At 34.8% G+C, this 14089-nt stretch overlaps 1 protein-coding gene across 1 annotated transcript in view; it reads right to left on the bottom strand.

The window, feature by feature from the left end:
• Nucleotides 1-2475: 2475 nt before the first annotated feature.
• LOC103574264 (tubulin alpha-2/alpha-4 chain-like) overlaps nucleotides 2476-14089 on the bottom strand; it is a 62232-nt gene continuing 50618 nt past the window's right edge. Inside the window, exons 3-8 of the mRNA XM_014444043.2 lie at nucleotides 3862-3966; nucleotides 3587-3783; nucleotides 3359-3451; nucleotides 3047-3232; nucleotides 2710-2958; nucleotides 2476-2643 (exon numbers count right to left, since the gene is read on the bottom strand). Coding sequence (XP_014299529.1) covers nucleotides 2476-2643; nucleotides 2710-2958; nucleotides 3047-3232; nucleotides 3359-3451; nucleotides 3587-3783; nucleotides 3862-3966 — 998 coding nt within the window. The remainder of the gene's footprint in view (nucleotides 2644-2709; nucleotides 2959-3046; nucleotides 3233-3358; nucleotides 3452-3586; nucleotides 3784-3861; nucleotides 3967-14089) is intronic.

The following is a 14089-nucleotide window of genomic DNA, read 5'->3' as shown; positions in this document are numbered from 1 at the left end:
CTTAATGTGTTTAGAAGTTCTATATTTCCCATTATATACACAATAAACGACGTCTTCACACAAGGATTGAACTTGCTGCATACATTTTGGATGTTTTTTCCATTTGTTATTACTACCGGCGATCAAAGTAGAGTATAATTCCAACAAATCTCGAGTCACAGATACTTCTCCTTCCTGTATGTCACGTACAGATATGTCGTTCGGTAGATTCTTCTTTTCAACCTGTAATATTGACTTTCTTAATAATAATGCTGCTTTATGGAGGATGTCTTCATCTTTCGAATGTTCGAACGATTGGTCATCGATAGAAGTTATATGTTTTGGAGCTAATAATTTTTTATTTAAAATAATTAAAAATTTCACTTCCTTATCGAAAGCTTTGACTATTTTAGTCTCTAAATTGTGTGGTTGGAAGTTTCCCATCATTTCTTCCGCATTTTGTTCTTTTTCTTTGAATAATTCTATACAATATCTATGAAGATAAGTTAAGAAAAAAAACAACGTCCTTCCTTTATTACGTTTTCGTGAATAAAAACGAACATTTCATCAAAAACAGCTTGATGTAGTTGACAAACATCATGCCAATTTGATTTTATTGTTTCTTTCGTTGATGATGTTTCATAAAAAAATCTAACTGACAGTTTGCATGATAATATATTGGTGAATGAATACTATTTTCAACTTTATGAATTAATTCCGAGCATTTTTCATTTTCTCCATCAAACTTCTTCAGGAAATCGTTTTTATTACACGAATGTAAGGGCAGTCATTTAGATCGATGTTTTTGTGTCTTTTGATTACAAAATATACAAGTTTTTACATTTTCATCAATGCTTACGTTGCTTTCTAACGAAACGTTTCTTTGAGAGGGAGAATCAACAGCATGTTCCGGTTGCACACAATGTCCTTCGGAATTAGATGAAGCCGGTTCAGGTAACTCCGATGTAACAGCTGGCTTCGGTATTACAATGGACTCAGGTAGAAGGCTGGTTGCTGGACTTGAGGTAAATACTGTAGATGAATCACCAACTATAGAAATAGTTGGTGGACTTGGTGTAGATACTGTCGATGTATCTTCAGCTATATTTAATGAATTTTTTTTTTTGGGTAGATTTTCCACTAGCTTCCACTTTTTCCGAGTAATATTTTTTTATTAATCCCGTGAACGATTTGTAACACTGTCGGTGATAACCCCCTTCAAATAATTCGACTGGTAACACTACATCCTTGTATTTTAGGTTATGTAGTTTTCTCTGTTTTACAATTACACGACACTTTTTCAAAGTTTCATCTGTAAGTAGTACTAAGTTTTTATCACTTTCTTCACAAAATACACAATCTAATAACTGGGTCATGATATTTTATTTAACACTGCAAATATTTTTATTTTATTTAAAAGCATACACAAAAGGGAGAAATTACTTCGCATAAATATCTCACTCTATTCAAAGCGCGGGCATAGGATCGTCGCACTCATACTCACGGATGAGTGTTTTTGGTGTCTGAGGGATGTTTGGCCCTTAGGATTGGTCTGGCTGAAAAAATATATGTTGAAAATAGTCCCTTAAATAACATATATAAAAGCCAGACGTTAGAATATAAGTAAAGTTACGATATTTTTTAGGAGCTTTAAAGCGTCTGGCGAAAGTTATGGTCGACAGAAAGTGTCTGGTAATATTTAATATCATTTTCTTATAATATTTTATGAAACATATACAAAAATCAACCATTAGAATTTAAGTAAAGTAAGCCCTGTTTTTAATCACCTTTCTCACATGGTACCTGAGAATAGGCCGTCTAACCTACTTAGCAAATATACAGGTATTCAATCCACCTATAAACACTACACAAAGCCCCATTTTTTGTCCTTTAGAAAATAAGTAACGTCTGGGGGTGACGCGCTCTTACTCTATATGAATCGATGCGCGGGTCTGATGCCCAAACGTATTGAAAAGAGTTACTCTGGTTTTACTCAATTAAGAGAAGTCGGTCTGAAAGATAGCATCATTGAAAGCAGTCAGGCTCAGAATAAAATACTTAACTTCGTTTTTACCTACTCGAAGCTATTGTTAAGAATACCTTAACAATATTAAAAATCGTCTCGATTATACATTCCACAATTCTTTAACGATCTTTAACGATTATTCGTTGAATAAAACAGATCCAGATATTATATTTAATAATATATAAATATAACCAGTTTATTTCAACCACCAACCGGTGGCTGTTCAACCTATACTTAATTATTATTTACAATGATATGTAAGTTTTTATTAAGTCCAATATATATCGACCGCTCAACTACGCCAGCGCCAAAACATCAACCAGGACATAACATTAGGATAACTGAATTATAATTTGGTAGAAGAGGATGGTTACTTATAAGATTTTTTTATCTTACACCTCTTAACGATTACTTGTAACAAATTGTGCGATAGTATTTATGAAAAATATATAAAAGGTATATAGGAAGTATTACCAATGAACAAAAGCTCTTTTGGAGTACATCAAATCGAATTTATGATCAATTCTTGCCCAAGCATCGACTATTGCTGTTGTATTAGAAAGACAACAAACAGCCCTTTCTGTTTTCGCTAAATCACCTCCTGGCACTACTGTCGGTGGTTGGTAATTTATTCCAATCTGAAATATTTAACTTATGGTGAATATAATTAGATTGACAATTACAAATAAAAAGAAAATATTTACTTTAAAGCCCGTGGGAGACCATTCAACAAACTGTACATGTTTCTTTTGTTTTATTGTAGCGATTGCTGCATTGACATCTTTAGGAACGACGTCACCGCGATAGAGCATACAAACGGCCATATATTTTCCTTTTCTAGGATCACAATTAACCATCTGATGGTTGGGCTCGAAACATGAACTTGTTATATCGGTGACCGTCGATCGTTCGTGTCCAGCTTTATCCCCTGATAAAACTGGTGCATATGTTGCCTAAAATAAATTTTTATAATTTACTAAACTAGTCAACTCTCAAATATCACTTATAAAAAATGTATATTTATATCTTATAAAAACTTACGAGTGGAAAATGTATTCTAGGATAGGGAACAAGATTAGTTTGAAATTCTGTTAAATCAACATTCAAAGCTCCATCGAAGCGAAGACTTGCTGTAATTGAAGAAACTATTTGACCAATTAATCTATTTAAATTTGTGTATGTTGGCCTTTCAATACTCAAATTCCGCCTGCACAATTCATAAATTGCCTGTTAAACAATTGATCAAGAAGATACTTTAATTATAATCGATTATATCAACACAAATACAGAAAAATATCGTCAAAAATTTTCTTGTGTAATTATTCGCAAATTATGTTTAACCGTTATCTTTACCTGATTATCGACAATAAAAGCGACGTCACAGTGTTCAAGGGTAGGGTGTGTGTATAGTATAGCATTGTATGGTTCAACAACTGCAGTTGAGACCTTAAGTGATGAATCGTTAGTAAGTTTATTTTTTATTTTTTTTTTTTTTTATTATGTTTATTTTATTTTTTATTTTTTTTTATAGTTGATTAATTATTATATTTATTAAAAACAATATTTGTTATATGGATTTACCTGGGGTGCAGGATAAACACTGAAAGACAGTTTGCTTCGTTTAGGATACTCGACAGATAATTGTTCCATAAGTAAACTTGAAAACCCCGAACCTGTTCCACCACCGAATGAATGAAAGATAAGAAATCCTTGAAGACCTCGACATTGTTCAGTAATTCGTCGAGTACGATCTATCGTTAAATCAATTATTTCTTTTCCTGGATTTATTTAAAGTAATTAATACACTTTAAGGAATCAAGAAAATTTGATTGATATTTTTAATTTTATCAATATACCTATTGTGTAATGTCCACGAGCATAATTATTTGCAGCATCTTCTTTTCCCGTAATTAATTGTTCAGGATGGAATAGTTGGCGATAAGTGCCAGTTCTTATTTCATCTATAAAAATAAATTTATAAGTAAAATTCTACTATTCGCTTGAAACTATGTTCGTAAATATACGAAATCAAACCATAGAGTCCCATACATTTGGGAAATAATTATGTATTCAAACTTAATAACGAAATCATTACAGTCTTAATATTATTATGTTTGCAATGACTAATGATCTTATATTCTTAAGAGGTGTCAGGTGTTTTTAGATACAATTTTTACAAATCTAGCTATTGTATTTGGACTCATGGTCAATTTTTCTAGGGATTTTGTCATAACCCATCATAATACAATGAGTAGAGTTCAAAAATAGCATTCGTTGAAAACTATGTGGATAAATATATATATATATATATATATATATATATATATATATATATATACATATATATATATATATATATATATATATATATATATTTTAGGGTGATTAAAGAAACAACAAACTTTTTTTCTTCGCTCAAACAGGTTCAAAAGATTCATTTAGATATAAGAAGACGCCTGTGAAAATTAGAGCTTTGAATATTAACATTAAGAGGTTCCACATTACACTTTTCTATTTTCCATAAGAATAAAATGGAAAAATTTTTTTTTGTATCTTCTGATTTTTATAACTAGCTAAAGTGGCACAGTAGAAAAAATCAACAGACAAATTTTCGTAGGAACTTGAATGTTCTACAAAAAAAGTCTTTTATCATTTTTCGATAGATCCATTTGTTATTCGAGGTTGAAGTTGAATTTACATTAAATGTTGAGATCTTTTTACTTTTCCGGTGAAACTATCAGACTTATTACAAAATATCATAGGACTTTTTTGTAGACATTTTTATTTCCTACAAATTATTAGTCATGAAGTTTTTCCAAATTCCTGATTGTTTTCTAGTAATTTTCATTTTAAACTCAAGTTCTTAAAATCGATCAGAAGATTATTTTTTTTATGAGCTTGAAATTAAAATGAAAATTACTAGAAAACAATGCGGAATTCGAAAAAAACTTTATTGCTACTAATTTGTAAAAAATGAGAATGTCTACAAAAAAAGTCTCATAATATATTGTGATAAGTCTGATAGTTTCACCGGAAAAGTAAAGAGATCTCAAAATTTAATATAAATTTAACTTCAACATTAAATAACTTTTGAACAAATGGATTAATCGAAAAATGACTAGAAGCTTTTTTTTTGTAGAGCATTCAATTCCCTACAAAAATTTGTTTGTTGATTTTTTCTACTGTGCATCGTTAGCTAGTTATAAAAATCAGAAGATGCGAAAAAAAATTGTTCCCTGTTATTCTTATGGAAAATAGAAAAGTGCAATGCGGAACCTCTTAATATTGATATTAAGAGCTCTAATTCCACAGGCGTCTTCTTATATCTAAATGAAACTATTGAACCTGTTTGTGAGAAAAAAATTTTTTATTTTTTTTTTTTATCACCCTGATATATATATATATATATATATATATATATATATATATATATATATTGAGACAATGTGAATTGTCTTCGTCGTCCTCAGCCTTGCGGTTCCCATTTTTCCCCGTCTTCTTGTTGTCTGAAACTACACAAGTCATAGTGCCGTGGTCACATGACTGATTTTCACGTTGACGTATGACCGTAAGGGTGAAGTAGGGACAAAGTTCAGAGGCAAATCCCAGGCCCTCAATGATCGGTCAGACACTTCGATCTTGGATCTATTAGCATTCAGAGTTATTCTAAATTAATTTTTGTTAGCTGGCAATTTTACTTGCATTATATCAATCTGTTACGATTCAATTTTATTATTATACTTTATATTTTACTGGCAACTTAGCTTGCGATTCTATTGTTTATTATATATTATTATTTTAGTATAAAATACGTTTAAGTTGATTAGTTTATCATTACGTTACTGCTGTTACATTTATAGTATCAGCGTATTAATTCTAAAACACAAAATCAGTGTGATAACCAACGCTTTCCACGTGGCTATTCATTGTTATTTGGACCATATCGATTGTATTCTGCGAGAACATTTATTGTAAGTAATTGAAATTATTATAACTGGCAATAAACTTGCATACTTTCCTTTCTACCTATTATCTTTTATTCATATTTTAAAATACTGGTAAAATTATGTAATAAGATTCAATACCTATTGATTAAGCTGCATAGGATAATTGAAGTAATTATAAGGTATAATTTATAAATAATAAGCCGTGAGGTAAGTTGATGAATTTTCATATACGTTGTCGAGTTTGAATAAGTGCGGGTCTTTGCTTTGCAAGAACCTCAGCCCACTGATCTGTCCAAGTAAAATAAAAATTTGTTAGAGGCCAGCCTAAGCCAGGGTTCAACCCGCGAATTCTGGTGGCTGCTGGTAAAAATCGCGAAAAGAAAAGCGATTTGTCTCAACTGGCGCTCGAACAGAGACTTTGCAGTGATTCAAATGGGCAACTGAAAATTCTATTGATTTTTCTCACGGCTTTGCCGCAAAAATTTTATACAATTTTCAGTAGTAATTTCAAAAATTTTACCAGTATTAACAATTTCATTTTTCTACATTCATCATTCCATTACATTTCATAAATCATTATCCGCATCAAAATTTTATAAAATATTTAATTGCTTTTTCAATTTATTTATTTTAATTATTATCAATTTATTATAAATTATTTATTTGAAAAATTTATTTATCATTGTAATATTGTGTGCCGGTTTCGTTCTCATAAATCTTTCGTTATATTCTGACCTCGAGCGTATACTAGCTACACGTGAAGTAACTCGGGACACTAGTATTTACTCTTTACAGTTTATTATCCTCTGCTTACGCACAAAAGACAACCCAAAGTAACTAATAAAAATAAATACTTAAAATATTAAAATAAAACTTTGGTTCGAATATTTTCTAAGTGAAGAAATTTGTTACTTTCTGTACGACACAAAAGATTACTATATTCGTTTCCGGTTTAAAATAAAATATCTTTTGCTCGACAAAATTGTCTTCAAAATAAACTAAGTACTTAAGTAAATTATCAATAGAATCTTTGCAGCAAAAAATAAGAATTTTATGAGTCATGGAAAATTTCAATAATTCAAAATAAGTCATTACAGTAATAAACAAAATTTTTATTAGTCATCAAGAAATTTAATAACTTGAATAAACTATTAATTTATTAATAAATAAATAATCTTTATAGATTTGGAAAGACTCGAATTACAATAATTCCTGATTAAATAAAACTATTTATAATCCGACAAGATTATTATCAGTTCGGATTAAGAAAAATTTATTAATAATAAACTTTTATAAATTATTATTTCAAAAAGAATTTACTGAGACAGTTTTCCCGCCGAAATGCCACTACTGAGAACGCCGATTCCACAATCATCTCTCCCAGTCACCTCGGTTAACAATCCGGGTAATCTTATTCATTTTCCCACTGCATCAAGCGCAATGGATGATCTAGTTGATCTTACGCATAACGATGAGATACATAAAAGTACCCTTTGTACTCAAAGCCAATCTGTTAGCAATAACAACAATGTTTGTAGTACGAGTTCGAACGGAAACGTGAATGGTCACTCTTACAACGTTAGTGGAATTGCACCAATTCCAGAGTCCCAAATTACGACCTCCGTTGCCGTATTGCAAAATGTAGTTTCGAGCCTTCAGACAGAAATTGAAGCTTTGCGGGCAGAACGTCAGCACTTGCTTCGTATATCGAGCACGGTTTTGCGACCCCCAGGTACTCAATTGCCACCCCCATCTTTTCAACCAGACGCATCAAGCATGTGGATGCCGAGAGAGCTGTTCCCTGCTGCCACTGTGACGTCACAGGCAGCAAACCCCCTCTCTACTCGCCAAGTCATCCCACAGCCACATATACACGTTTCGGCAACGCAAGCGAACGGACAGCAGTTCGCCATGCCTGGCTTACCTGCGCGTGAACCGTACGCGCACTCAGTGGTCCCACCAACAACTCATACGCTACCAGTGCATACGAATGCCCAGCCGACTCTCGTACACATACATACATCCACCTAGCAATAATAATGTACCCGTACTTACAAATACACACACACAAGCTCCCTTAATACAAGCATACCCACATGCTCAGCCGTCAACCTGGCATAATACTTATACAGTTGCAGCGGGGAGTTCAAATATGAGTGGGTCTAACTCTATGCGGTTGTATGATCTCAGTCGTCTTGTTAAATCTTGGAATGTCTCGTTTCCGTCTCATGATCGATCTCCCATTGACGCCAGGAAATATTTAAAAATAATCGAGCAGCGGATGATCAGCAATGATATTTCTTTTGAAAATTTCCATGCAGTGGTAACCAACACACTTCGCGGCGACGTACTTGAATGGTATTACCAAAACGAAGGCTTATTTCACAGCTGGGTGGCCTTCAAAGAATTTTTCAAGATTTGGCAGGTTCAGCAAACAGACGAGTCGGTGCTGCAAGGGATATATTCGGCTAAACAAAGCAGCGACGAGACAAGCGTTGCATTTATTAATCGAATGCAAAGCGAATTTGCAAAATTAGGAGATCCGTTACCGCAAATGAAGCAGATTCGAATTATAACCTCGCGATTTAATCCTCAGTTTCTACAAAAATTTTCGGATACGACTATTATGACTTACGCGGAATTATACACGCGGGTCAGCGCCTGGCAGTCAACGGCTGATGCGCTGAACCCTCATTTTAAAAATCGTAAAGAAAATAACAGTAGAATCAAAACACGGAGTCCATGAAATTCTATCAAGAGTACAGAAACAGATCAATTAAATAGTATAGAGACTTTACAGCCTTCTACTGTATCATCCAACAATAATTTCGCAAATAATAATTTTAATAGAAATAATAATCTCAATAGAAATAATAATTTTAACAATAATAAAAATTTTCATAATTCTAAATATACTCAAAATTCAACACAGTCAAATCCAGTTAGTAAAAATGTAGATTTTGAGTCTTCTACTTTATTAAATAATTTCGAGTCTATGATGAAAACTATTTTAGAAAAATCAGATCAAAATACGGCAAATACGTCACCGGGAAAAGTAACTCCTATTAATTCAACTCCAGTATCATCGAATAATAATGCAACAAAAGCTCCTGTCTGCGGTCGTTGCGGAAAAATTGGTCACGTTGCCGAAGTTTGCTGTGGACCAGTAACCGACGAACTGCGTATTAAAGCAGGATTACCTCTTCGTCCACGTCCTCCATCTCCAAAAAACGCATAAGCGCCCTGGTAGACACTAATCACGTTACCAGGGCTCCTGTACCAAATAATAATTCGGACAAGCCTATTGTAAATACTGAAGCTAAATCAAATATGCTCAAATCAAATCCTGATGCTCCTGAATTCGTCATCAGTCGTGGAAAATTCTTTTTAAATTATTCTATAGCTGCCGATAATCCAAAATTGGTTCGTAATGAGAATCTTGAGGCTGATTTAATTGAATTTTCAACTCCTCTCGATCAAATTGCCGACAAGTTAGTGAGTGAAGAGTCCAGTTGAGAGACAAGTTCGGAAGCTTCTCAACAAATCCGAAATACTAGAAGACCAAAAACTAAAAATCCTGTAAAAATTCTAAAATCCAAAATCAAAAATTCCATAAATCCGTCGGGTAATTCTAAAAATAAAATTAATTAAAATCGATTAAAATCTCCAATTAAAAATTCACTACTAGACCTGGAAATAAACGAACGGCAACAACCAACTGTCACAAAGCTTGAGAGTACCTCGGAGACAGGCGATGCCCTTCTCTGTGATCTAAGGGAGGATAATAGTTCTTTATATGACTCAGAGATTGATGAGTATCGATCCGATTCGAGTGAAGACATTGCCTACTCTCCAAAATTCACCATTCAAATGAATTCAGACAATAAACAGAGTACATTACTGCCAATGCTCAGTAATGGTAATAAACTCAGCCCATTGACTTCTTCAGCCAGCCTCACAGCTCCGTCAACAGTAAGTCGCATGATTGCCAATATATTTATCGGTAAATATGAGCTCGAAGCATTACTGGACAGTGGGAGTGAGCGCAGTTATATTTCTGAGATTGCGTATAAACAAATCAAAGAATATCAACTGCAAGACCTCACACCGGACCCCACTAGCACTCATAGAGTAACCATGGCTAACTCCAAGTCCACGCAAACCCGTGGTGGAGCCCCATTTAAAATTAAACTCGATGGTCATGCTATTATCACTTGGTTAAGTGTTTTATCTGAATTGTCTACTCCAGTAATTCTTGGTCTTGATTTCTGGCCACTAGCAGATATTCAAGTAAATTCCAAGGAGAGTACTTGGAAATTAAATACCAGTAACGTCACTCGTACACTTTTCTCTTGGTCCGGATTTATAAATCAAGCATCATTACGTGTACTGTCGTCAGCTGAACGTGTCGATCTGGAAAAATTTCAAGCCAAAGAATTTGAGAAAAATAAACAAGTCCAGTCGGGTTTAACGCATTTAGTGCAACATCGTATCTAATTGACAGATGAGACTCCAATACGTACTAAACCATACCGTAGAAGTCCACCAGTAATGAAAGCGATGCACGATAAAGTTGATGAATTACTCGCGAAGGGTTATATTCAGCCTTCAAATAGTGCTCGGGCATGTTCGCCAGTAATGGTACCCAAAAAGAACAATACTTGGCGCATGTGTATCGATTACCAGCCATTAAATGAAGTCACGAAAAAATCTGCTTATCCACTACCAATTATGCATCGTATTTTGTCAGGCCTTCAAGGTGCTAAAGTAATTTCGGTACTTTATGTCAGCGATGCTTTCCATCATGTTCTAGTCGAGCTGACTAGCCGTCAGTACACAGCATTCTGTGTAGATGGACAAGGGTTATTTGAATAGATTCGGGTGCCATTTGGTCTCACCAATGCACCAAGCACGTACCAAGAAGTTTCCGATACGGTACGACGAAAAATTATTAATTCATTAAAAACTCAGTTTCCATATACTGAAGCAGAAAATAAAATTTTCGCCTATCTTGACGACTGGATAATAATTAGTGACGATTTACAAGAGCATAAAATTCTTCTTCAAGCTGTCTTTGAAAGATTCCGTAAGGCTGGAATAAAAATGAACGAAGAAAAGAGCCATTTTGGATGCTCTCAAGTTCACTTTTTGGGCTTCATTATTAACGAAGATGGTTTGAAACCCGATCCAGCTCGATTGGAGCCAATTGCAAATCATAAACGACCTACAAACCGTAAGGAACTGCGGAGATTTAATGGATTAGTCAATTGGTACCATAAACATCTTAAAAATGTCGCACAAGTTCAAGGTCCTTTGAACAAATTAACAAGTACTCGAGTTCCATGGGAATGGACAGACGTCGAAAAAAAGCTTTTGAGGAAACGAAAGAAGCCCTGTTAAAAGCCGCAACATTGTCATTGCCACGTCCAGACTTATCTTATCGTTTATACACTGATGCTAGCAACACGGGGTTAGGTTCTGTTTTAACTCAGTATGATCCAGAACTCGATCGAGAAAATTGAATTATCTGTTTAAGTCGACCGTTAAATAAAGCCGAAATGAATTACACAACAACAGAAAAAGAATGTCTTGCTATCGTGTGGTCCTTACGGAAATTACGCGGTTACATCGAGGGTTTACCAGTCACGGTCTACACTGATTATTCCGCATTTAAATGGCTTCACTCACTAAAAGATCCTGCAGGTAGATTGGCCAGGTGGGCAATTGACATTTCCGCTTATGACATCGAAGTTGTTCATTATCGGGGTACACAAAATGAAGCTCCAGACGCACTTTTGCGGCGATACGAAGAACCAGAGACTGCTGATTTAACTGCTTCCGATTCTAATCCGTCATCACTGTGTATAATTGCTCAAAATTCCGCTGGGTATGACGAGAAAGTCCGAGTTGTTCAGAAATATCCAGAGAATTATCGTGAATGAAAATATGAAAAGGATAAGTTGTATTTTTACCGTCCACTAGCTGTCAAGGAAATACTTGGTAAATTAAATCCTTGGAAAGTCGTTCTAACTGAATCAGAAATTCGTCCAGCGATCGAGAAAGCCCACTGTGAAGCCCAATCAGGCAATCTTGGGATTGATAAGACCTATCAACGGATACGGGATCATTTTTACTGGCCAGGAAAGTTCAAACTGGCTAGGAATGTTTAAAGACGTCTCAACATACTTTTCAGCTTGCGAAACTTGTATAGTGACTAAAAGTGAGCAGACAAAACCGCAAGGATATATCGGAACGAGACCACCAACTCAGCCTTGGTCTATTATTTCTATTGACACAATTGGTCCATATACCCGTTCAACTATGGGGAATCAATATGATCTGGTTATTGAAGACCTCTATACGCGCTACCTTGAAATATTTTCTCTGAAACAACAGTCCGGAAAAATCATAAAACATCAGCTGACGGCTGTATTTAATCACTGGGGTCCTCCTTGTCAAATTATCCCTGATATCGGCAAAGAATTCATAAACAAAGATATAATTAATTTAATTAGTCAATTTAATATCAAATTTACACTCATAAAAGCAATAATTTTCTGATCCATTTTAAGAGCATGCCATTAAAATAAAAATAACTAAAAAACGATGTGGAATTCGAAAAAACTTTATCAGAATAACTTCTAGGGAATAAAATTGTCTACAAAAAAGGTCCCATGATATTTTGTAATAGGTCTGATAGTTTCTCTGGAATAGTAAAAAGATCTAAAAATCTGATATGAATTTGACTTCAACCTCAGGTAACTTTTGAACAAATAGATTTATTAAAAAATGATAAAAAATTTTTTTAGTAGAGCATTCAATTGCCTACGAAATTACAACTACCAATCATTCCTATGACACATCGTTAGCTATTTGTAAAAATCAGAAGACGAAAAAAAAATTATTTCCATGTTATTCTTATGGAAAATAGAAAAGTGCAATGCGGAGCCCCTTACTGTTAATATTAAGAGCTCTTATTTTCACAGGCGTCTTGTTTTATCTAAATGAAACTTTTGAACCTGTTTGCGAAAAAAAAAAATATTATTTTTTAAATCACCCTAATATATATATATATATATATTGTAACGTAATTCTTTTACTTAAATAACTCGATTAGACTGAAACGGATAAATCTTATTCAATAAACTTACTCAAATACTCAAACTCAAAATACACAAATCGGGCTACGTTACACTTCGCCCACCGATCACTCCTCTCATTTCTTTCAGATCCTGACGGGTGCCAGCCGACTTTTATTTTCCCGGTATCGGCAACCGGTCTAAACGTACACGTAAATTAAAACCTAATATCTAAATCCTTCGGAAATGAGAGAAATGAACGGAGGTAGCGGCATGTCCTGGTGCGCTCAGTATGATAGGTTGTGGAGAAAGGGTCGCGGTTCTTTTTACGCGGAAAAAGCCGATTAATTAATATTAAATTAAAGAAAATACAGGAATGAAAAGTACATAAAATATCGTAAAGAGGACGCGAGAGCGACGCGAAGGGTCTAAGCGGCTCGCGGTCGAGTACTCTCGGTCCATCAGACATATAAATACCTGCATATGACATCGGAAACCCCTCGTGGACAACGAATCACAAAACTTAACGCCATTGTAGATAATAATAAAATTGAAATAACTAATGCGGTAACTCAAGACGGCAAAGTCACGACAAATGGCTCCAAAACAACAAATAGAGCCACAAGCTCCAACGACATCAGCCAAGAGTGTGGTCGTGGCCTACCTTTGGCAAACTCGACTACTGGGTCGATTCGTACTCGAGCGACTCCAAAATCCAACTCTCGGACACCATGGTCAGTTCCCAACTACTCTTCTCTCGTCTCCTACTCCATTCATGCCTACTCTCTACTACTCTCAGTCACTCTCACATTCTCGCTTCTCCATCCATTTTTCTCCCACTGCATACAAGCCGTGGACTCGCGGGCCTTCCCGCAGTATCACTCCCCGTGATATCCGAAGTTAGCGAATCTTTGGCTTCCACGAGTATCGCAAACGAGGCCTACTATTCCCAAATAAACGTAAACGTACCCCAGCTAACTCCGGGTACCAACTCGCAGGGGTGGTGACATCTCAGTCGCTCCTCCGCGATCACCACTTCAACCCCGAGAGCTAGGCCT

Source organism: Microplitis demolitor, chromosome 8, assembly GCF_026212275.2.
Source record: "Microplitis demolitor isolate Queensland-Clemson2020A chromosome 8, iyMicDemo2.1a, whole genome shotgun sequence".
NCBI classification, from domain to species: Eukaryota; Metazoa; Arthropoda; class Insecta; order Hymenoptera; family Braconidae; genus Microplitis; species Microplitis demolitor.
This window is presented reverse-complemented; position numbering and strand designations above follow the sequence as displayed.